We start from the raw sequence: 25,237 nt of genomic DNA, 5'->3' as shown, positions 1-25,237 counted from the left end.
ATTGATAGAAATGCAAATACAATAAAAAAAAATTTAACTTACATGATTATGGTTTTCTTTGGTACTTTAGTTTCTTGTTCGGTAACTAGAAGAAAACAAAACCCCACACAAATGAAATTATAATTAATAAAAATTTGGCACAGTGAAAGGAGCAGGTTTTTAAGAATAAATAAAAAAAAATATTTTTCATAATATATGTAATATAATCAAATTCAAAAAAGTTTAATTCAATGGGTTCTCGTCCTGGGTTTTTGCTAGAGTCTTACTGTCACAATTTCATTATCAATAATTGACTTTAAATCATCATCTTTACCTTCAATAGAGATGGCCTGCTCTCTTCCTGCCATTGCAACTGTAGGAAGAACCAGCTCTGCCCCACACCTCGCACTGCCAAGCCGGTTCGAGAGCTAGAAAGAAAAAAAAAAATCTTGGTGATAAAAACTGAATTCTGAGTGATTAGAAAGTAAAATCACAGTGATTGATCTACTGTTCTACCAAAACTACACTTCATGACTGTTTAAAGATGAATGAAATGTGCAGTTATGTTTATGCAATATCATACATCACATTCATAACGGCCCAGGTCTTTCTCTCCGGGGTTCTTAATAACAAAAACCACCACACCGCTACGTGGCTCACTGTACGTCTGATACTTTTCCTGGTCTGTGAGCAGTCTGCCATCTTTAAACCACCTGAACAGGGGCAGGAACACAGAAAGAGAACACAGATGATGCAACATTTGTGTCGTGTAACAAATATAAATGAGGCATCAAAATACTTATACCTTATTTTTGGATTTGGAGCACTTAGTATTGTACATGTGAACTGAGCATCCTCTCCTGCAATGTGCACAGCGTTTCTCAACTTGTGGACAAAACGTGGCGGCACTACAGAAGCAACGCAAACAAACAAAAAGATGTTAACAAGATTTATTTCACATTGTTATAACTAATAATACAAATAGTAGAACCTGGGTCCTAAAGCCTACCCTGTACTATAATCTTGCCCAGAGTGCTGGCGTTTCCTGCAGCACTTGTAGCAAAGCACATGTACTGGCCAGAATCGTCAGCAGTCATATTATCTAGGATAAGGGTGCAAGAACCGTCAGGGTCCTCAATAATGATGTGGTGAGGGTCGATCTCCACCGCTCGGCCATCTGCAAAATCATATATATGCATTAGGATTGACCAGCATATCATTAGTCTAATATGCATTAGACAAATGACTGCATTTTTTGTATAGTAAACTGTACTAAGGAATGGACATTCAGTGCCTCCCAGATGAGGATGAATTCCCTTTTGAATCAGTTTTTTTCTCAAGGTTTCTTAGCCACATTTGCCACTTGCTTGCTCAGTAGTTATAAACTTATAAGGAACAAACATATAGGCACTAAATTTACACATTCCAACTTCATAAACTCTATTTCTCTGGGGCAATGTCCATTGTATAAAGCGCTACACAAATAAAACGGAATTGAATTGAGTTGAATTGAATTGAAGCAGATAAATTCATAAAGAACCAGTGATGTGCTCACCTTTAAACCAAGCTACTACGGGTTTTGGAGATCCAGTGACTTTGCAAGCCAGTTTAACTGTCTGTCCCAATTCAGCTGTGCAGTCAGTCAACACTGCTTCAAAATCGGTGGACCTTTTCACACACACACACACACACACACACACACACACACACACACACACACACACACACACACACAATTTATATAAAATATTTTATTACTATGCATATTGATCATTTTTAATAAGTAAGACTACATAAGTTTTTTTTTTAATACATGATCTATACTTTACTAAACTCTACTATTAAGTTTAAACCCTAAAACCGTACCTTTCTGGATTTCAAAAATCCCCATAAAGTTACAGTTTTACCCTTGACTACTATAAAGCACTGATATAGTTGAAGACTCAATTCGTTTAATCAACAATTCCACACAATTTTGAAACATTAACAAATTGGAATATGTGGCAGATAAAAAAAAATGTAATTAGGTAACATCAGGAAAAAAGTTTGTGGTGTGGAATGTGAGGTACTTACTCCATGCTGGCATGCTGTAGCGTTGTTGGAGGTTGCGGAGTTCACGGATCCAGGAGTTCTTCAGAATGACTGTGCGTGCTTGCAGTGTGTACTTCCTCACAGAGTCCTCACGCTCATGCCAAATCTCAAACGCCCTCTCATCTCCCTCCACAGTTTCATTCACGTCAATGTTGGTGAGCTGAAAGGCAGAAAGTATTAAAAAAATAAAATAAAAAACACATAAACGCGTGCGCACAATCTTGACAGCACTGAGTAAGGAGTAAAACACTTCATGTCTTGCTGTTATGAGAAAATGATTGACAGATTGGGATGAAGTAGATATTCTTTTTTACCTTCATCATATTCTTGAATGTGTAGGTTTGGACATCTGAGTTTGCGTCTCGCTTCTGTTTGCAGATGATGACGTAGTTTTTGAAGAGAAAGACATGGCGGTGATGGCCTCTTGAAGAGGATCTGATTCCTGGAGCACCCTCCCACACTATGAATGGACCCTGCAACAAACAAAACCCCAATTCTATTCTTAAATAATGCAGAGACAAACAAATATACATCACCTGAGGCAAATTCACAAATGTAATGTATGATTACTTATTTCTGTTTTTTTCTATTATATGTTTTTAAATTTGAACTTTTGCTTGGGAAAATGATTACAACCAGTATTGTGTCATTATATGTGTTCTTCATCTCAACTACAAGCTTGCAGAAAAAAATAAATAGGTGTCTTGTGGCATGTTTTTCCTTTACACATACACAAAATATAATTTCACCAGATTTATGCATGGGTTAATCCAGGCTGTTATGAGGTTCAGGTAAAAGCCTTTAGTAATCAAATCAAATTAATAAACCTTAACCGTTGATTGTTTGTGTCATATTTGTTTGTCATTTTTCATTAAATGGTTACAGCTTTGAAAATGAGCAGGAACGTGGGTGCAAGTGCAGTAAGGTGTTTAGATAGCTAATTACCAGTGGACAAGTGCGATTAAGTTAGTCTACAGCCAAAAAAGTAATAAAAAAGCCTTCAGAGACTCTAGTAAATACTGAGGACCTAACTTCTAAAAGGTTCAAATTTTTTATATTTTAGCGATTTCATCTGGACAGACCTTAATGTAAAATGTGTTTAATGCAATTCCTTAATGTCCACTAACAACCCAGACATTGTGTGTGTGTGTGTGTGTGTGTGTGTGTGTGTGTGTGTGTGTGTGTGTGTGTGTGTATTTGTGTGTGCCTCAGTACCTGTCTTATGGGCTCTCCTAAAGCTTCCAGATTAGCAGGGTAGTTCTCAATGAGGGAGACGTGACGGGTGTTTTCAGAACGTGTGGGAAGTGCAGAAACCATGGCATAGGCCTCTTCTAAAATACAGCAGTTCTGTCCATTTCTCGCCTTGTTTTTGATCATCTCCTACAGGCCACACCACATTCCAAAACCACATCAATGCTGCTTTATGCACATTTCAATTTGTTAAAATGAAAACAAATAATAATTTTGATACTGAGATAAAACAAATAACAATAGCTGATAAAAGTATAATTTAAAAACTACACACATAGTGTCAATAATTAGTAATTTATAAAAGAAGTATGTTACCTTTAAGAGGTCCTTGTATTTATGGATTCTATCTAGTGGTTTTTGAAGATAACTGTTCACACTCAGTACTGGACCTTCTGCAGGGTCCACATTTGCCAACTCTGAATCTGTGTATTTCTAGTTGATAAAGACGGAGACAGTCATTTCATGCTTTACATGTACACTGCTCATTTTAAAGCCACATAAACTACTTACACATTATGATGGTTATATTATGTGATATATTATTTGCAAATTTAAATGCAAATAGCAAATTGTATTTATATCGACAAGCAAGCCTGGTGTCAGACTGACAACCATGCCACAATGATTTGTTTACAAATTATATGCTTAAAATATACAATAAAATTGTTGTTATTTTAACTTGTGTTATTATATAATAATTTCAACTTAATATGTTGCTGTTTTAAGATATTATATGTGTAACTTGCTTTTTTAAGTTAAAACTTTAAAAACATTTTTCTATGCAGGTTTATCAAAATGCAAATATTTAAATTAAACACTATAGCAAACATTAAGTTTCAGTAGTTTAAATTCCCAAAATACTAATACTACCAACATATTATGTTAAAACAAAAGACATTCCACACACTAACAGTTTTATTAAGGGTGCCAATAAATCAGGAATTAATCATCTGTAAGAAATACAATACTGAATGTATAGTAAGAGTATGGTATGATTACATATTCGTCATTTAAATGCTCTCACCTTGAAATATTGATGAACATCTTTTACACTAATGGTAGCCTGGGCCTTTGCCTGACCTACTAAGTATTGCAAATAGTTCTCAAATCCTTCTGTGTTTTTTAGGAAGCTCATGGCTATGTCATCATCAGTGTCACAATTTTGCAGCCCAGGGAGAAAAGAGCTACAGAGAACAAAGTAAAGAACAAACAAATAATTTGAGGGCCAGAAATATTAATCTAGACATTCTTGTTAATACATTATACAATAACGTTTAACAAAACTAAAACAAGAATAACCTAAAGTTGACACCCTTGCATGAACTGTGTTAATCTTGTTTTTTGGAATGATATCCCTCTAAAGTCTGTAGTTTACCACACTGCAATAATATATTTAAGCCCTCATCACTTACCTGTGGAACGAAGAGATGTCACTAATGTTGCGGAAGATGCTGTCTTTGTGGCTGCGGATTTCAGGTGGTGTGCTCTCCTCCTCAATGTGCTTTAGATGGTGCGATGTAACAAAGTCCATTTCCTTTATGAACTCCTTCTCACTGCTTATGAGCTCCTGAATGAGTTGGCTTTTTATAGAGCATGAGGATAACAGACATGGCAGACAGATCAACCAACCAACAATAATCTAAAACAAGATTATTAGTCATTACTCTTTTTGCCGGATGACATCTGAATTATATACTCTAAAACTAAATAAGAGTTCTGGACAGGGTGAGCACCTGCATTGTTCAGTGTTTTGTAAAGTATAGTAGTTTAAGGTATAGAGTTTGTGCAACTTCATTGTAAAATATCATTGTGTTCAGTGCTGCATTGTAAGGCATCATAGAGTACACACATGACTTCTAAGTTATAATAATGTGAGCCCTTTTTATTATTATTATTATTTATTAATAAATGTATGTGTATATATATATATATATATATATATATATATATATATATATATATATATATATATATATATATATATATATATATATAAAATATATATATTCTTTTTCTTGGTTTATTTATTTATTTTTTCTCCCCATTCTATTCCCTCATGCCAGACCGTCGTAAAAAGCATTTTACTGCATGTCGTACCCTGTATATATGTGTATTTGATTTGATTGATTTGATATATTGTACAGCATGTGTGACAAGATGTCAACACAATGTGTGCACCTGGGTCCTAAAGTATATTACAGTTTGCAGAACTACATATCACTTAATACACATCGACATCATTAGGGTTCCTGCATCATAACATTTGCACACTTTCATTGGAATATATTGTGTTTCATTGCAAGGCAAACTAGGAGCAAACTAGGTTTTAAGATATTATAGTGTGTGTATCTGTCAGGTATATTACTTTAAAAAAACAAAAAACTTAGCTCTAAGGTGTCAAAATGTGCACATCTGTGTCATAGGGTATAATAATGTACTGCAAGCATCTGTATCAAAAGGTGTTCATAATTCTGTACTCATACAGTGGAAGACACTTGATAAGGTATCTTAGAATGTGTGCTTCTGTGACATAAGATTATACAGCGTGTGTTGATATCTTTGCGCAAGTCTATTTTCAAACCTGGCTTTATTGTAGTGGATGTGTGTGCTTGAGATAGAGAACTCACCAGAGCTTCTTTTTGTACTCTCCCTCAGAAACCTCCTCTCCTGTGCTCTCTGGGACTTCACCTGTATCTGGAGAGATCTATAAAACCACACCTTTCAGCATTTATTCATTTTCTTCTTAACTTCCATCATTTTTAAGCACTAAAGATCTCTGTTCTAACCTTTAGCTTCTTGTCGAGGTATGCTGGAGAGACCCAGCCTTGACGTGAGGGTGTGGTTTTGTTGGGTTTCGTGCGGACAAGCCATTTGAGCGGATGAGCCGAGTCCAGGACCTCCACATACTGCCCCTCCTTTAGAGCAATGTTCTCTTTACTCAGTCCCATTGGGTTATAATCTGCCGTTGCTACATAGATGTCAAACATCTGCACAGAGAAACGATAAAGACAATCTGGTAAAGATAGCATCTGGAAATACAATACAAAATATATCACATTATTAAAAAAACAAATTATTCTCTTCACAAATAACTAAAAGTATGTCAGTAGAGTGTGTGTTACCTCTCCTCGGGCATCACCCTCATCAGATTCTGAGGAAGAATCAGCAATCAGCGAAGCAGGACGTGAGCGGCCGTGGTAGGGAGACGGAGACGGAGTCTTACTCTCATCATCACTGTCAGCACCCGGCACGCGTAATGAGGCTGAAAGAGAGAAACAGACACAAATATATACACACACACACACACACACACACACACACACACACACACACACACACACACACGCACACACAAAGATAAAAGAGATTTGATATTTAACATCTTAATTTTACCTGTCTAATATAATATTAATCACATCTTAGAATTCAATTAGAAAAAAATACAATAATATGGCACCGATCCTCCATCACTCCCCGTAAAAAGGAGGGAAAAAAGAGAGATGAAAAGATGAAAAGGAGAGAGATAGACACATTAAGAGAAAAAGGGTAAAACAGTCTTTGAGAAAAGGAGAAAGAAAAAAATGGAGAAAGAAATAAGATAGCGAAGGAAAGAGAGTGATAAGGACAGGTATTCAGAGAAATTGTAATTGTAGAGGGAGAGAGAGAGAGAGAGAGAGAGAGAGAGAGAGAGAGAGAGAGAGAGAGAGAGAGAGAGAGAGATAGATACATTTTTAAACCAAAGTCATTAAAAGCACTGATGTAACTGTTATTGAATTTGTATCCAGTTGTGAAGCAGAAAAGTGTTTGGGTAATAATATAATAATATACACTACTAATAAAATAATCAGGAAATTTCTGCACAAAGATCAGATGAAAGTGAAGCAAACAGTAATTGCACCCAGGTGAAAATAAAAAGGTGAAGATTCTGCAGTTTTGTCTGATTTTTCATTGGATACATACTGGTCACTCTGGGCCATGTTTTCATCCACTGGAGCACTTGATGGTTCTGTAAGCTGTCTGAATAACAAATCAGTTTTAGTGAGTGTGTGGAGCCACTGTGAGCGAGGTGAAGGTGCAAAGGGAGGAGTGAATGAGTGACAAGGTAAGGATGGGATAATGGAGTCAGGAATGGATGGAAAAAGTGGCATAGCTATTAAAACTAATAATATTGAACAAAATAAATGTAAACTAAACATACAACCACACCCCCATAATTTACTCAGCTGTGTATTATATGTCTCTCAATTCTACAAAACCTACAAAAAATTGTAACGTTTAAAGGATAGTATTTTTTTAAAAACAACTTTTTTATAAATAAATTTCATAAAGTTTTTATTAAATGTACTGTTAGTGAACAACAAAGCAGTCAACATGCATTTATTATGCTTATGTTATGTAGCATTCATTATAAATGATACAGTTAAAAGTCTGCCACTTTTTAAAACTTTTTATTTTTATTAGAACAAGAATGAATCCTAAGTATCATTATTACTATTTATTATTATTATCGAAAATATATCTATATTATATTAAATAAAGAGTAAATATAATACAATGACTAGAATAATTTGTTCTCATTTCTAAATATTTTAAGGTTAGGTTTAGATAAATGTTTACGTCAAACTTTTCATTGTTATTAGATACTTGATGTTTCATTTGGAACACCCCTACCAAAAAAACAGGAAGTATTCATTAAATGTATATTTATTTTATTAAAATGTGTGTTATGCATGTATGTAGTTAAGTATTGGATGAAGAAACTAAATTGGTTAAAAGGTGTTAAAATTGTCACTGCAACACTGTGAAATTCTCTCTCACCTTGTGTGATCTTGGCTGAGACCATCTCAGTGATTTGGGTCGTGAGCTTCTGTAAGAATTCACTATCGACTCCAGCCAGGTAAGATAGTTTAGACTCTCCTGCAAGATCAAGAAGGATTTCTACATCAGGTGAAATGTTTGTAAAGAGCATATACCTTTTTGACATATAGTTAAATTACAAGATTGATTGAACTTGAAATTTTACTTTGTGATCAACAGCCAAATAGAAAGATGCTGCAACAAACAGAAACTACTGCACCCACAATCAAGACATGGAAGCTTGATGGAAATCAAGTAGTGGATCAAACTTTACTTCTTACACCACAGAAATACCATTGTTTTGATTCATTTATATCTATGAATTTCAACCATTTACAGTTACACTGCCTGATGAAGATCCATGAAACAAGCTAGTTTTAAGTAATTCAATTTAACTGTATGAATTTTAATTTAAAACAGGTTTAAATAATGTTTTTCATTTTACCTTTAACAAGTTTATAAGAAACTATTACCATTGAAACCACATTCTGTAAACTATCCATTAAATACAAAAAAAATAGTTCTTTGCTAAATTGCTTTGAGTAAATTATTGTGTTATTAATATTAATATATTGGGGAACGGTAGCTCAGTGCTTAAGGTGCTGAGTTACTGATCGTATGGTCGGGGGCTAAAGGCCCAGTATCGCCAAGCTGCCACTCTTCGGTCAATGAGCAAGGCCCTTAACCCTCTGTGCTCCAGGGGTGCCGTATCATGGCTAACCATGTGCTCTGACCCCAGCTTCCAAATAAGCTCCGATATGTGAAGAAAGAATTTCACTGCTGTAATGTATATGTAACAAATAAAGGCTATTCTATTTTAATATTCATCAATTATGAGGTTCCTATCAATTCACTACAGCCTGAACTAACGAATTACGAGTCCAGATTACAACAGTGTGTTTGTTTGTGGTATAAGATATAATAATTTAGCATTAGCTTGCATAATTTCCAGGTTAGATACAAATTTATTTACGAACATTGATGGGAAATTATTTAGAGTTTAAACTGGACAATGTTTATGGAAAAACGCTTCTACCTTTGCCTTCTTCCTCTGGGGGGCTAATTCTAATCCCACAAATCCTGTAAATGAACACAAAAGGAAACACAAGAAAATCACATAATTATAGCCTTATTCACAACACTTTATATCTATTTTATAGTTAGCCAACACTCCCAGTTGAAACTATTGCATTTTAATTGAATGTTATTATTCCTGAGCTTACTCTGGTGTGATGGTGATTTGCTGTCCTGCTGGGACAGTGGTCAAACCTTGGTCCACATCCAGACGAGCAGTGTTTACAGACTGGCCGGCACGGTTGCTTGCGATGCAGGTATAGGTGCCGCCATGCTCCTTCCCTACATCCATCAGGATTAGGCTGTGCTGAAAGCCAGAGCTGGCAATCTTGTATCCCGGTGTGTCTGCTTTGATCCACAAAACATCCTTCATTGCCTCTTCTTTCAGCCAGTTCACAGATGGTGTTGGAGAGCCTATAGGGGTGAAAAAAAAAGAACAAACCCTTCCATAATAATTTGAGAACATCAGAACAAAGATTATACTATGATTGTTAGAATGAGCACTTTATTTAAAAACTACAGCCTGCTGTATACTATCCTGTGGTGTACTGAATAAATGTTAATAAAGAATACAGCACCTTCTACTTTGACAGAGAGTGTGATGCTTGCTCCTTGTTTCACTGTCCGGTTGCAGAACTTCTCCAGAAAACGTGGTGGTACCAAGGGTTCTTTGGAGTCTGTGAGATGAAAAAAAAAAGATCAAAAACAACAACAACAAAAAAAATTCCAACGTCCAATACTTTAAAAAAATCATATTCGTACACACCTTTAGTCTTTAGAGTTTCAGGTATGCGATTACCTGGACCTGGAATAAGGAAATTATGTACATAAACAACATTAGATTCCAATGTTATAAAAAGGCACAGCCCTAAATGACATTTTAAATTCACTGTTGAATATTACAGGCTCACATACCAAGCACTACCAAGCGTGCAGAAGAGTAGGCAGCGCCAGCTGCATTGCTGATGTATGCAGAATACTCGCCACTATCTTCAGACTTCACCTCCACAATCTCCAGACTGTATACGTCTCTTTCTGTTAACAGTAAAATCCTGTCTGTAGGTGATAACGCCACACCGTCCTTGAACCAGTAAACCGTAGGTTTGGGGAATCCTACAAAATTCAACACAAACCATAAAGCTCAACTTTTAACCTTGCATGCTGTTGTAAAAAATAAGCAGAAACAATGTTTTTATTCTTTTAATACCTCAGTGGTAATGAAAATCAAACAAAATCTCAACATATCTAACCTTTGACTCTGATGCTCATCTTTGCAATGGGTGCTCCAGGACTAAGACAGAGGTCATGTAACTCATCCACCACTTGTGGAAGCTGCTCGTCCTCCACCACTGATTCAAATGCTTCTGTGTCTCTGTGCTCAGAACTGCATAATAAAACAAAAACACAAAGATTGAAAAGCTACATGCTGAATCAGGTTTGCGTTATTCTGCATTAGATTTATGTAAGGAATGTGTATAGTATTATAGAATGTAGCACTGTATACTATAAAGTATTAAATCATTATAATTTTTACTCTTGAGCATAATTAGTAGGAGATTTATGAAGTTAATTTAATATTTAAATAGCATGATTTTTACCTCGAGACATAATCTTTAGCACTAATATATGAAGAGGTTTCTGTGGCATCAGCTGCTGTATCGTAATCAGAGCTGCAGGACACTGCAAAAATAAAATGCGTTATAATACATTATATAATATATATATAATACATCATCTTCTTCTTCTCCTTTGGGCTGCTCCCGAGCCAATCAGAGTCGATCCTTGATGCAATCCAACCTCCACCTTGAACCAGTTGGACGTTCCTACTGCACACTTCACTGCTGTCACACTGTCCTCATATATGTCCTGCACCACCCTCAAATACTTCTCTGCCACACATGACTTTCTCATACAATACCACAACTCCTCTCTCAGCACCCTGTCATACGCTTTCTCTAAATCCACAAACACACAATGCAGCTACTTCTGACCTTCTCTATACTTCTCCATCAACATTATCAAAGCAAATAAGGCATCTGTGGTGCTCTTCATTGGCATGAAACCATACTGTTGCTCACAGATGGTCACCTCTTCTCTCAACCTGGCTTCCACTACTCTTTCCCATAACTTCATGGTGTGACTAATCAACGTCTCTAGGTTACGTATGTAACCCTAGTTCCCTGAGGGAACGAGACACTGCGTCAAAATGCTTTGCATTCCCAAAGCATCTCGACGCAGCTCGAGTTCCTGAAAGGGAACTTTTTTCCCCTGTAGTTACTGCAGGTCTGCACATCTCTTTTTTTCGTAAAGATCAGTACCAGCACACTCCTTCTCCATTGCTCAGGCATCTTCTCACCTTCCAGAATCTTGTTAAACAATCTTGTTAAAAACTCCACTGCATCTCTCCTAAATATCTCCACGCTTCTACAGGTATGTCATCTGGTCCAACCGACTTTCCACTCTTCATCCTCTTAATCGCAGCTCTCACTTTCTCCTTACTAATCCTATCCACTTCCTGTTTCACCATCTCCACACCATCCAACCTTCTCTCTCTCTTATTTTCCTCGTTCATCAGCTACTTAAAATACTCCCTCCATCTTCTCAACACTATTTAACACAATTCCATTTGCATCCTTTATTGCTCTAACTTGCAGCACATCCTTCCCAGCTCTCCCGTCCCTCTGCCTGGCCAATCAGTACAAATCATTTTCTCCTTCCTTAGTGTCCAATCTCTTATACAGCTCCTCAAATGCTCCTCATATTTTCCTTTTCTTGTGCCACATCCCTCTTTAACTTCTGCCGCAACTTCTTGTACTCCTACCTACTTTTCTCATCTATCGCCGATCCCAATTCTGTTTCGCTAAACTCTTTCTTCTTACGCTTTCGGACTTCATGCATTATTAATGTTTTTCACAAATATGGGGACTGTTAAGATTGTTACATGAGATGAGAAGGTGAATATTTCTGTTTATTATTTGTATACAATATGCTGCATTTAGTGGGCTAAGTAACACCAGTTTTTTCCTAACCAATGACAAAAGCCTGGTGTCACTGACATAATAGACATAAAAATAATGTTAACATAATGTAGCTCCAAAAACTCTGGCTTTTTCAACATGCAAGTGAAAAGATTACATTAAGAAGACTAGTTATTTCAGAAAAAAGATGCTGGCATTTATTTATCAAAGTTCATTTAAATGCATAATTTAATTATTTACATGTCACATGTCTATTAAAATATTAAGTAGTAAAATACAAAAAAAATCATATAAACTAAATCAACAAACTAGACATTTTTATTATAACTAAATTAAAATATTCTGTTAAAATTTGAGTGAGCTTGATGGTACACACATGACAAATACAAACTTGATGATTAATGAATTATTGGTGCTTTGTTATATAGTCAGATTTGTCTGAACACAACTTTGATTAAGAACTGCCAGACTTTCAGATGGAGTCAATGCAGTTGGTGGTATCAATCCACATAAAGACATGCAATAAACAAAACTGGTATGCATTAGTAAAAGAAAGCAAGATCTCCAAGCTCAAATTACATCCATTATTCCATATTTTTCCGTTCTTGAGTGCCTTTTTCTATTCACAGCATACTCACGTTCTACCCTAAGCTCTGCTATGCTGGAAGCAATCCCACTGTCATTTTCAGCCACACAGCGGTAAACGCCCATGTCAGATGGTTGTACAGTTGTAATGATCAATTGATGGCAGCCCTCCTGGTCTTCATTGATCATATAATGGTCATCTTCTTGTAGCACTTTCCCATCTTTAAACCACCGTACGCTGGGAGAAGGTTTGCCGATAATCACACAGTCAAAGCTGACCGGGTATCCGTCTGGGACTTCCTGGTTTTGAAGCTGTGTAAGAAAGACTGGGGCTGCTGTGAGCCCAAAGAACACATGACAGAACATTGCAGAGCCTTCAGAGCAGAGCAGCTCAATAGTTTCATGCAAATTAAATACTATAGATCAAAGTTTCCCAAATCCAGGAGAACCCCCTATCCTGCAGATTTTGGTAACACACACACTTCACCCACTGAAATGCTGTGCTGGGAGAAAGAAAAACACAAAAATGTGCAAGATGGGGGGGCTCCATACCCAGGGTTGGGAACCTGTGCTGTAGATAATTTGGATAAAATACAATTAAAAAGATTTTGGTAGCCAAACAAAAAAAAACATTCAATCATGCTCAAACAAAACAGATTCAAATTTACAAAGCAACAACTAAATCTTGGTGCAGGTTTAAAAGGGATAACTAAATATACCATACCAGGTGGTCCTGACATGAAAAATGGCTTTTCTGTAGTTGGAGTTTGGGAACCATCTTGGCTGAATCCCATCTTCTTGATGCGAAGTTCTATCTTGGTTCCAGTTTCAATAATAGTGGTGTCTATGGGCACACCTTGATGTGTAAACATTTCCTGGAATCTTTGGGATGCAACCTGAGCTTCACTGCGTGTGTCAAAGCGAATGTAGATGTAACTATCATCTTCACGATACGAATGTGGATCTGGTGGCTGCAGGTCACCCTCATCGGCACTAATGAAAGGTTCCTCCTCTACGTTTGGTGGAAGACGTGTACGAAGCAACTTCTGGAGCCTCCTGCTTGCTTGTCGTAAAGACTCATCCATCTCGCTGCCAGAGCTCTCAGGTTCGCTGTCTGCACTATAACCGAGAGTCAGTGGGCGACGTCCAGATGACTCTCGCCCAGAGCCAACAGTGACTTTTCCACTGTGTGATGCAATGCCAAACTTATTTGTTACCTCACAAGTGTATACCCCAGTATCATTAGTTGTAGCAGCTGGCACAATTAGTGAGCAAGTCCCATCATTGTATATGTCAATGTGGTGATGTTTGCCATCAATCAACGCTTTACCATCCTTTAGCCAGCGAACTTTGTCTGGCTTGCCGTCGGCAATACACTCAAGATGAATTGTCATATTTGGTTCTTTGTTCTGGTCCTTAAAGACTTCTTTGAAGGCAGGTCGCATATCCTTTCTGGCTTTGTACCCTTTGAAGGCTGCTTGAATTTTGATGGCTGCCTCCTGCAGTTCATCCTTGTCATCATCCTTAGTGATCTCAAATGGTGGTGCTGCTGTGGTCTGTGCCACTGATTTCTCAGTCATTTGAAAATGTTCATAAAGCTTTTGGGATGCACTGGTTTCACTTTCACTTATGACAGTCACAGCAGATTTGCTGCTCTTTTTAAGGTAAGACACCAGACTTGAAGTTCCACTAATTGACTCCTCTTCAGAACTGGTATATAGATTTAGTTCTGATTTGATTTCAGTGGGCTTCTCTTTCTTTTTTGTCTGCTCTTGGTCCACGCCTTTACTCTGCTGAGCTTGTGTCTTCTCTTTGCCATCTTCTTCTGGCAGCTCAGATATGGAGTCCAGTGTGGGTTCCCTGCTCATCCTTCGCTTCTTGGCTAGAGCATCCCATAAAACATGCAGATCTCCCTCAGAGGCAGCCTCAGGGGGCAAACCAGGCTGGCCACCTTCCTCAGGCTGGGGCAACACAGTACTGTCTTCTGTAAATTGAGGTGATTTGTTAGGAAAAAACATTTGAGTCTGTCCTGTCACATACCCATTCACAGGATGGTGTTGGTTATGAAGCGGAATTACTTTTACAAAACCAATGATGCATTAATATTTTATTATTTAGAATTCCTGGGAATGCTGTTGCTACTATGTAACCACTTTAAAATTAGCACAATAATATTGCCATGTTAAAATCTTATTATATTTTTCCAAAAAGATTTAAATAAAAGATCTCTATTACACGTCTATGACAACATGGCAGTTAATTGAAATTTACACTAAAATCAATACAAAATGATGAAAAAAAAGTACATTCAACTGTGAAATAGTTTTTGAAGATAGGAAAACACAAAAGCGGAATGACAGTGTATGAAAAGTAAACTAGAGCAGATACCTTCCAACTCAAGGTTCATTGAGGTTTTTGCATCTTCTGAGGCCACACATGTATATACCCCCTGGTCAGCAGGCTGCAAATCCTTAATGAGCAAAATTTGGGATTTGCCCTCTGTTAACATCTGGTATTTTGCTCCCATCTCAATCTCCCGATAGTCTTTTTGCCAGAGGACTTGCTTGTTTTCAGATGTAAGTTCACACTCCAGACGTGCAATCTTACCCTTTCGAAGTTCAGAGGCATTTAACCTCTTGGCAATGGTCACTGGTGCCTCTAAATATCAACATAATAGGAAAAATGTTGATACAAATAAAGATAGCTGTTTTTAATCTATAGGTGCTTTACAAATATTTAACTATTAATACACAAAGTTCCCAAACTTTGGTCATGTGTGAAGCTTTGTTTTTAATTTTTTTACTTAATCCTTTACAAAAAAAAAGAGTTCAAGTTTCTTACCCAGGGTAACAGTTTGAGGAAGCTGGACAGTGTCACCAATACCAGCACTGTTAATTGCTGCCACCCGGAACCTGTACCCAATTCCAGGTATAAGGTTTTCCACCGTAAACTCAGTATTGCACACTGCTTCTGCATGGCAGGGCTGCCAGAGAGCACTATCCACTTGCCGCATCTCCACACGGTATCCCAGAATCGGACTTCCACCATCACTGAGAGGCGTGAACCAGGACAGAGTCACTGATGTTGGTCCCTTAGTGACCAGCTCAGGATCCTCAGGGGGGTCAGGTACAGCTAAAGTTTACAAATTAAATGAGTAAAACAAAATGTTTTTGCCAAATTACAATGTTTCATGATCTGGTTACACCTACCAATAGTAGTTAGCTTGGCCACTGAAATGGCATCTTGAGCAGCAAATGTGATCTCTAGAGGTGTCAGAACTTGTGCTTTTTTCAGAATTAAGGTGCACGCACATCCATTATTCTTCATTGCCCAAAAGTCATCTGCCCGAAGTTCAGCACCATTAGCATACCAATTTACATCTTTCTCTGGTACCGGCTCGTTCAGGACACAAGTGAACTCTATCTGCTCACCAACAACAGCAGTCTTGTCCTCCAAGGGTTTCACCACTTCCAGTTGCCACCCTAAATGTATTGTTCATGAATACAGTTACCCCAACACACACACAATTTAAGCAGTATGTCTAAATAATCTTTTAGACAAAACCATTAATATTTATTTTAGTTTAATATACAGTACATTTACTACTAGCACGATTTCAAAGTTCAACTAACCTTTGACTGAAAGAAGAGCAGAGGATGAGGCAGAGCCAGCCTGAAAGGTTACTGTACAGTTATCACCAGCTCTTAAGTCCTTCAGCAGCAAAAGATGGCGACGGCCACTTTCGAAACAAACAATTTCCACTTTTGAAGACTCCTTCACAGGTTTTCCATCAACCAACCATTGGCAGTCTTTAGACTCTGGGACAGATAGGGAGCACTCAAAAAGAGCTTCCCCACCTTCAATGGTCTCCACATTTTCCAGACCTTGAATAATCTCAATGGGTTTAGCTGTAGGACAGGTTTGAGAGGTTGTGATCAACATTTGAAGTGCATTTCAGCTGTACATGTTAATTTAAAGGTAAACCATAATAAATAAACCCTACGGTCTTCTTTTTCTATAAATAAACTTTCTTTCGGCTTCTCCCATTAGGGGTCGCCACAGCGGATCCTCCTCATGTTTGATTTGACACATGTTTTTACGCTGGATGCCCTTCCTAACGCAACCCTCCCTATTTATCCGAGCTTGGGACCGGCACTAAGAGTGGCTGGGGTTGGTTCCCAGACCGGGGAGCGAACTCGGGCCGCAGCGGTGAGAGCGCCGCATCCTATCCACTAGACCACCAGGGCTTTCGTTTCTTCTTTTTCTATAAATGATCTGTTTTATTCCACTAAACTGTTCCCTCAGTTGGACCATCAACCCATTTCTAAAAAATCAAATAAAAACCACTGTATTGTACAAATATTTAACATTTAATCAGAAACCTTAAATATTTTTATGTAACATTAGCTCCCCATTATTTACAATGCTTCCCTTCTCACAACCATGAATGCAGATGCAGTTAAGCAGGGTGAAACTCCCTGTTTTTATTTTTTGACATCAACATTTAATTACTTGCTATGGGGCTAGGGCTGATTTCATTCTACAACTTCCATCTAATATCACAACCAACATTCATAGAATTCTCACCTTTTTTTGGATAATATATCCCACATTTTTCAAAACTATTCATACACTCTGATGTTTTCCAAACTCCCATAGTGAGACATCTTCCAAACATGGCAGATTCCTTAGTGCACAAATATCTGGACCACTGTGTGAAGTTAAAGGAGCAGTATCCTACCTAACTGCATTTCAACAGCATCCTTTGCTAAAATCGTTTTAAAAACATAGATCTTTACTAATATTCAGATATGAGTTCAGGCTGCAGGTACGCTCACCTTGCAACCTTAGGTGTGCCTCAACACAGGTCCCCTCTGCCTCGCAGGAGTATACACCCACATCCTGTGCGATTACTTGGCTAATGTACAATCGTGCTACAGTCCAGTCTTGTTCCACTATAAGCCTGAGGCCATCAGGTTGCACTGGTTGCCCGTTTCGCTTCCATATGGCCCTGACTGGGCGTGAGAACTGGCAGATGAACTCTGCAGGCTGGTTCTCTGCTATTTGGATATCCTCCATGGCACTGACTACCTCCACAGTAGGATCTATAAATGTTGGGTGAAGTAAGTACAGTAAAGCACAAACTTAAGATGATGGATGATGGCCAGGTTTAATTTTCTCTGTTTAGTCTTACTACTCACTACCACTTACTACTAAAAAATCTTTTTAAAAAAGAATGCATGCAATGATTGCATAAACCAGATAAAGGCAAGAGTATTGGTTATTGGCTTACTAGGTATGGCTTTGTTAAGTATTTAAAATTGATGGCATATATTCCAGAATCAAAGTATTTCAATATATTTTGTAGTCTTTAAACGAACTTATTATCTGTACTGATGGTAGAAAATGCAAGAGAGTAAAATTGAAGACTGAGTACAGGTATACCACTAATTCAGTGGCATAGGACCAGCATGTCTTCATGCTGCCTTCCTGCCCCTGCAATGACAGGGTCTGTGCATACTACCCTTATTGTGTTCTTACCAGCTACTGTCCAGACAATCCCAACAGCAGGTGATGAGCTTGAAAACTAAAACTTGAAAGCTCTGGAACTAAAACCTATCAGCAATGGGTTGACTTAAATATGTCCTAAATCAGATGTTAGTGGATCTCATTTACAAATGTTTCAGAAATATTTAAAATGTTTAAGCACTATGTAGGCCATGCATAAGTGAGTTGCGTAGCAAGACACTCATTCAGCTGGTTGATAGGAGAGAAACAAACCCTTTTGGAGGCCACTGCAAGCATTGAAAAACTTATGGATATGGAAAAATATGGATATTGGTCTATTTCATCGCTAAAGTAACTGGAACTTTCAAAAAGGATTCACCATCTTTTAACAGCTGATTTTAAAGTGATGTCCAATATTCTGAATAAAAGCATACATATGTAGAATAGCACAATAAGTCCAGATGTGTTTGTGAAGGTCAAGCCTTGTAACATTTCTAAACTGCACACAATAAAATGCATGAATTTTGAAAATTTGGATAATTATTGTAAATGAAAAAGTTACAAAAAGTGCAAGGGGACAAGAATACTAATAATTACAAAATAATTAGGATTAAACATGAGGAACAATATATTTACACTGTATTTTATGTCCATTGAGGGACAAAAAATTGTCCTGCCAGCACTTTCATTTAGCAGCTATTAACAATTGCATTCTGACCACCCTATTTTTACTCTCTTGTGAAGGAAAAAAATGTTGCAGCTTTTCTTATTAGAAAGAAGCCAGAAAATAGAAAACATTTTTAAATATTGAGTCCTTCCATAACTGTTTTACCAAAAGAAATAGTCACAGTAATCGGCACATCAGCAATTATACAGTTTTATTTGCTAAATAATACACTTTAGTGTTTACAAGTTCCGGTAAATTATTTGTTGACAACATATTAAAACAAGCATATTAATGCAAATCTGTTCTCTATTTTCCAGCCTGTACTGCTGTAAGAGCTGCTGTTGTAGAAAATTACGCAACGCTTCCCAACCAATCAGAAGTCGGAGTTCAACAGCTCTGTGTTATAAGAAATTACTGAGCACTGAAATGAAAGCAGCACGAGGCACAAGTAAAAGCAGCTGCTTTTTGTTTGCCAATTCAGAACATTCATATGGACGCAAATTTCAACCGGCACCTGGTCTACCATTTTCCTTCAATGTTGCAGGGCCATAAACAAAAGAGCTGATCTGCACCCCTCAACACCTCTACCTGGTCTGGTACCTTTAACTAACAGCCTAGCCGAGGATGTCAAGCTTCCTGTTTTGAATAGGACGGTGCCCGAGTCATTTGGTGCCAGGTTCTTTAGGGTGAGGGTGTGAATATTGTCTTCACCCACCCCAATGACACTGAAGGGACTGTTCTCCAAACGGGTGCCATCTAACCACCACTGGACTCTCCCTTTGGCACGGCGAGACAGTTGGCATGTGAATACTGCCTGCTCTCCCGCAAAAACATCAGTGCTTTTTATACCAGACACTATGAGCACCTCAGCCTCTGCAGAGACCACAGACAAACAGCTAATCAATAGCATCCCTGCAGGTTTAACTTTTTAAAATTGAAATCATTAAAAAGCATCAACAATGAGCAAGGATTTACAAGTTCTTCATTGTTTTCATGGATTTAAAATGACAAATTTGCTGACTAACCTTGCCCAAAAAAATAAAGCAGCAATAATCAATTATAAATGGTGGTTAATCTGTAGATAAAAATACTGCAAAAGCCATTATAGTTGTGCACTTTCTGTCCAGAAATGTGTGTGGCGGCCTCAAAAAACCCTTCAAAGTTGTAAAGTTGTCATTTTGTACTACAGTATATATATACAGTAGTTCAAAGTATACATCAATGTATTGTCATTCCAAATGAACAGTGATAGGGAAATCACTGATTTATTCTCTTACTTCTCACAAGTTAGATAAATTCCCTTGGCAGTAGCATGTTGGCTAAATATGTAAGTTTCTTTATAGTAGAGATGTTAAATTATATTAAAGCAGACTTTTCTATCAACCTTTGGTTGTTTTCCCAGAATTCATCTGCAGCACCTTCCCCAGACAAATGTTATGCAGAAATAGGGATCAGCCATTCAACAAGAAAAATTGCACTGTGATGTTATACATATGGTTAAGATGCATACATTAGTTTAAAATAAGTATTCCAGCTCCTAAATTAACTAGCACTTAATATGCTTTCATATTAATATAATCTTTTTTATTTACAAGTAAAAAATTGTCTAGATTTTAGAAAGTCTTTGATTTAAAATTCTGCAATTAAAAAGACATTCAATTGCATCAAATTGATTACTCAAATTGTGCTGGAATGCATCAAAAGGGTGAACAGTTCATTCTTATATTGATATGACTTGCTAATCCAACCTGCTAGAAGTCATGGATTATGCTAAACATTAAAAGTGAGAAAAAGAAAATGCTTATACCTTGTACTGAAACCGATGCTGTTGTTAACTGATTTCCAGCATCACAAGTGTAATAGCCACTGTCCTCCACTTTCAGGTCCTGTATGTTTAGCTCTTGTACACATCCCTCTTGCTTCAGCTGAAACTTCTTACTGGGTTGCAGGACCAATCCTCCTTTACGCCACTCTACATTGACCCCAGGCTTAGATAGTTCACAACGGAGTGTAACCATGTCACCCTCTACAGCATCTACATTCTCCAGTTCTTTGAGAAAGAAAGCTGGGGGTTCTGTTGAGTGCAAGAGAGAACAATGGAACGTCAGTAAATTTGGAAGGGGTTGGTTATGCTATTGCATGCCAGTGTTGTGCTCAATTGCAAACAAACAAGCAAAATACATAACAAACACTTTTAACCACATAAAAAGCAAATGAGGCAATGTGATGCATTCACACTCATTTGCTTGCCTCCTGAAGTACAAGTCTTGTCTTTTTGGACAACCCGGGATAACTGTGTGAAGGTTAGTGTTATGCTGAACACTCATAGCTGTATTCATATTGTACATGACATCATAACACGGTGCTTTTGTGCATACATGCACCCAAAGCATTCATGAGAGGCACATAGCCACAACTGCAAATTAAGTACCCAAGACTCAGAAGCACTTGCAGAAAACCAACCGTTTACCTTTTGGTTTCTCCTTTACCACCAAGGAAGCAACAGTCCTCTCACAGCCAACCACAAAAGCCACATCGCCTGAATCATCAGGTGTGACCATTTTTAATACTAGGCTGTGTTCCCTCCCTCGGCTGCTGATCTGATTCAAGTCATTGTTTTGTAGGTGATTGGAGCCTAGCCACCATTCGCCATTAGTTACTCCTGTCTGCGAAACCTCACAGTGGAACGCAGCATCTTCGCCAGTCATCACTGTGACGTCTTTAAGTTCTTTTGTAATTCGTACACGTTCTAGGTAAAGAGAATCGCAATAAAAAAGCCAACTCTTTCTAAAGACAATGCGCCTATTAACCAAGGAAATGAAATAGTGTATCGAATTTAGTTTGTTAGGTATCTTTTGGTGATTGTTTGGTAATTACAAGATGTTGATATGCATCATGATTGTTGATATGATTACCTTTGACACTCAAAGTGGCTTTACTTTGTTTGTCTCCGACTTCACACACGTACTCTCCAGCATCGTCTACTGTTAGCTTGTGGATCTCCAGAGTCTGGATTGTACCATTCCTCTGGATGGAATATTTGTCTTCTTCAGAAATGACTTTTCTGCCTTTCTTCCAGGTAACAAGGGCATCGGGAGTTGACGTTTCACAGGACAATACAGCTTTATCTCCTTCTACAGCTTCCTGGGGCGTCAAGTCTTTAGTAAATTGTACCACAGTGACAGCTAGAAGCAAATATAGCAAATAGTAATTCAGTCAGACTGATGGATTAAAGAATAACAACCCATCCTCTAGAAAAACAAGCTTGGACATATCAAAGCTCTCTAACAGTAGATAGAAGTCTGTTTTCTGATTCTGAAGAACAAGCAGTTGCACCGGAACATCAGCAATCAGGGTGATACAAAAATCTACAATCTAATCAGAGGAATAGAGCTGCTAGCTAATCTTTTAATCCAGTACACAATATGTATAACAGACACCATTCATTTGTATTTATTTATTTATATTAAATGATAAGCTCTGACCACTGGAATGACTTATGATAGTTGCTATAGCCATAACTACGATGTTTATTGGACATTAAAAATAACTATAAATCAGAGATGCCCAAACCAGGGCCCAAATTTAGAAAAACTTGAGAAAAATAAGGACCAGCATCATGTCTCTCATTAAAGTTCACTGCTATTACAAGCATACAGCTGTATTTTTTTATATCATGAATAGCTGTATGCTATAAATGAGATGATACCAAAACTTTGATGATAAAACTGCATTAGTTAAGCAAATTACAGAGTAATGCTTTCTATTTGTTTATTTATTTCTAAATATTATGACATTATGACATTATAACAATACCAACTTTAATTTTAATATAATACTTTTGGCATAATGCACTTTCAGTCCACAGCCCTCAACAAGTTTAACCTTTGGCCCTTAATAAGAAACATATAAATAGTTACATAAATGAATAAAGATAAAAAAAAAAAAAAAAAGAATAATGTAAATGTTAGTACAGTATTGGCAGATTGCTGTGCCAGCACTTCAGGAAGGTCTGGTGAGTTAAGTTTCTATAATGCATGTAAGATGGGGAATGAACTTGTTTGGTGGATGTTGCACAACATTAAAGTAACTTTTAAAAAAAGTGTAATTCTTTAATTAATAATTGTGTTATATTCAGAAAGGCCAGAAAATGTAAAAATGTTAAACAAGTGATGAGTCAATTGAAACAAATTCACAACAATTCACAGATAATTCATTAGTAATGTGGTTTCTAAAACATGCCGCAATATAACAGTTCTAAAGTGGAGTTATTCAAAAGGAAGTTGAAGTTAAGGGACAGGAAGGAAAAATGCAATGCCTTGCAGCTGGTGGAGTCTTCAGAGACCGAATTTACCTTTAACTGTGAGACAAGCAAACGAAGTGTGGCTCCCCACATGGAAAGACACAGTGCCCGAGTCTTTCTCGGTCACACTCCTTAGAGTAAGTGAATGCTTTTTGCCTTCCACTTGGATTACATTCATCTCATTGCTCTGGAGAGGAACACCCTGAAGCTCCCAGCTCACATTCTGGGCACCGTCATGAGATACAAAGCACTCAAAGACCACATCGTCTCCTTCGTTAACGATGCAGCTCCTCAGCCCGGTTTCAATAGTAATGTCAAGTTCTGTTTAATACACATCATCCAGAATAAATTTTTAGGCAACGAACGCATTGATTCAATGCTCCAGTTAGTGTAACCTTTACTCACTGCACCACCAGTTAAAGAAAGTTACATGTCTTTTTGATACTTGTCTTGTCTGTACCTACTTTTTTCAATATTTAGTCAAAGTTTTGGAACCGTCCATGTCGTGATTATATTTGTAATTAGATGTGTGGGATATGATAGTTTTCTACCTGGTTCTTTTTTATTAAATATGACACTCTGTACAGTCTATTTTATTAATAACTAATAATAAAATCCCTGCAATACACTGTATGATCAAAATTATGAGGACATCTTTACAATTATAAACTGTTGCCACAAAACTGGAAACACAGAATTAAAAGAATTAATTTCTTACTTCTTACTACTTGTAAAATTAAAATTTCCCTTCACTGAAACTAATAGGCCCAAAGCACAACACAAGTTCCATGAAAACATGGTGTGTTTTCTCAGTGTACTACAGACTCTCTGTGTACACCTAACACTTTAAGCATGAATTGGAATTGAAGCATCCTCATCAAACATCTCATTAGTGACCTCACTAATGGTCTGGAAGCTGAATGAAAACAAACCCCCACAATCAGGCTCAAAATCATCTCTAGGTTATGTATGTAACCCTGCTTCCCTGAGGGAATGAGACGCCACGTCAACAACGCTTTGCTGCAGAAACGCAAAGTGTTGTTGACGCAGCTCGAGTTCCTGAAAGGGAACTAGTGGAAGTCTTACCTAGAAGAATGAAGCATATTTAAATTACAAAAGAAGGATTAATAAAAAAGAAGGAATACATCTGAAATGCAGATGTTCAAAGAGCACAAATGGGTGTGATGATCAGGTGTCCACAAACCTTTGGCCACACAGTACAAAACCTTTGTCTAATTAGCTCGCATGTCAGATTTCAAAATAAAAAGAAGAAACATGTTATGTAGAGAAGATGAAAAGATATACCAGCAATTACTTACAATGTAGAATACATGTAGAATATGATATTACTGTGAAAGTAAGACACGCTATTTATGTTCACCCAAAGAAAACTTATGCAGACACAGAATGAAATTAGTATCTTAAAATGCAAAAATGTATTTCCCGTGCAAGAAGAAATGAAGATGAAAAGAAAGAAAAAGTGGGAAAAATAGAAAGATGTTTCTCCATTTTTAACAGGAAAAGATGTGGAAAATATGAGTTGAACCATGCAGAAAGTGGCATGGAATAGAGGTAAAGGGTTTAGAGTCACAGTCGCCAGTTAAGAAAGTAGAATTTTGGTTCATACCCTTTACCGTGAGTTGGGCAGAAGTCATTTCATACCCAGAATCACAGGAATACTCTCCTGAGTCTGCTTCCTGTAGAGTATAGATGACTAGCTCAACCACTGCACCATCTTGCCTTAACTGGTGTTTGTTGCTGGACTGTAGAATCTTTTGATCTTTTCTCCACACTACTGGTGCTCCAGGTTTGGTAAGCTCACATCGGAATATGGCAGTTTCCCCAGCTCCAGCTTCCAGTTTATTCAGAGGGTTTTTAAACAATATAGGTAGTGCTGCAAAGTGAACAGGTGGAGTTCAAATAGAGGAAAATTATAAACCCGCT

General features: G+C 37.4%; 1 protein-coding gene across 11 annotated transcripts in view; it reads right to left on the bottom strand.

Moving 5' to 3' along the window:
• obscnb (obscurin, cytoskeletal calmodulin and titin-interacting RhoGEF b) overlaps positions 1–25,237 on the bottom strand; it is a 58,102-nt gene that overhangs the window by 3,370 nt on the left and 29,495 nt on the right. For 4 of the 11 annotated variants that reach the window (XR_006925635.1, XR_006925637.1, XR_006925642.1 and 1 more), the window contains exons 41-73: positions 24,921–25,187; positions 23,345–23,614; positions 21,906–22,175; positions 21,461–21,739; positions 20,798–21,064; positions 19,591–19,863; positions 17,654–17,920; positions 16,448–16,723; positions 16,025–16,297; positions 15,657–15,947; positions 15,204–15,473; positions 13,540–14,799; positions 12,869–13,150; positions 10,851–10,932; positions 10,503–10,636; positions 10,168–10,365; positions 10,019–10,057; positions 9,831–9,929; positions 9,402–9,666; positions 9,215–9,258; positions 8,140–8,238; positions 7,282–7,338; positions 6,444–6,583; positions 6,108–6,308; positions 5,949–6,025; positions 4,734–4,901; positions 4,346–4,505; positions 3,637–3,753; positions 3,286–3,450; positions 2,385–2,543; positions 2,053–2,230; positions 1,535–1,647; positions 1,015–1,156 (exon numbers count right to left, since the gene is read on the bottom strand). Coding sequence is in view for 1 of the 11 variants with exons in the window: in XM_046847875.1 (XP_046703831.1) it covers positions 43–85; positions 314–407; positions 563–692; positions 785–887; positions 989–1,156; positions 1,535–1,647; positions 2,049–2,230; positions 2,385–2,543; positions 3,286–3,450; positions 3,637–3,753; positions 4,346–4,505; positions 4,734–4,901; positions 5,949–6,025; positions 6,108–6,308; positions 6,444–6,583; positions 7,282–7,338; positions 8,140–8,238; positions 9,215–9,258; positions 9,402–9,666; positions 9,831–9,929; positions 10,019–10,057; positions 10,168–10,365; positions 10,503–10,636; positions 10,851–10,932; positions 12,869–13,150; positions 13,540–14,799; positions 15,204–15,473; positions 15,657–15,947; positions 16,025–16,297; positions 16,448–16,723; positions 17,654–17,920; positions 19,591–19,863; positions 20,798–21,064; positions 21,461–21,739; positions 21,906–22,175; positions 23,345–23,614; positions 24,921–25,187 (7,582 nt within the window). In the remaining 10 variants the exon portion in view is untranslated. Of the gene's footprint in view, positions 1–42; positions 86–313; positions 408–562; positions 693–784; positions 888–988; positions 1,157–1,534; positions 1,648–2,048; positions 2,231–2,384; positions 2,544–3,285; positions 3,451–3,636; positions 3,754–4,345; positions 4,506–4,733; positions 4,902–5,948; positions 6,026–6,107; positions 6,309–6,443; positions 6,584–7,281; positions 7,339–8,139; positions 8,239–9,214; positions 9,259–9,401; positions 9,667–9,830; positions 9,930–10,018; positions 10,058–10,167; positions 10,366–10,502; positions 10,637–10,850; positions 10,933–12,868; positions 13,151–13,539; positions 14,800–15,203; positions 15,474–15,656; positions 15,948–16,024; positions 16,298–16,447; positions 16,724–17,653; positions 17,921–19,590; positions 19,864–20,797; positions 21,065–21,460; positions 21,740–21,905; positions 22,176–23,344; positions 23,615–24,920; positions 25,188–25,237 lie in introns of those variants that run through there. The other 7 variants (XM_046847875.1, XR_006925639.1, XR_006925638.1 and 4 more) reach the window with 7 other exon arrangements.

Source organism: Silurus meridionalis, chromosome 4 (genome assembly GCF_014805685.1).
Source record: "Silurus meridionalis isolate SWU-2019-XX chromosome 4, ASM1480568v1, whole genome shotgun sequence".
NCBI classification, from domain to species: Eukaryota; Metazoa; Chordata; class Actinopteri; order Siluriformes; family Siluridae; genus Silurus; species Silurus meridionalis.
Note: the sequence above shows the minus strand (reverse complement) of the source record. Positions and strands in the feature narration are given on the sequence as shown.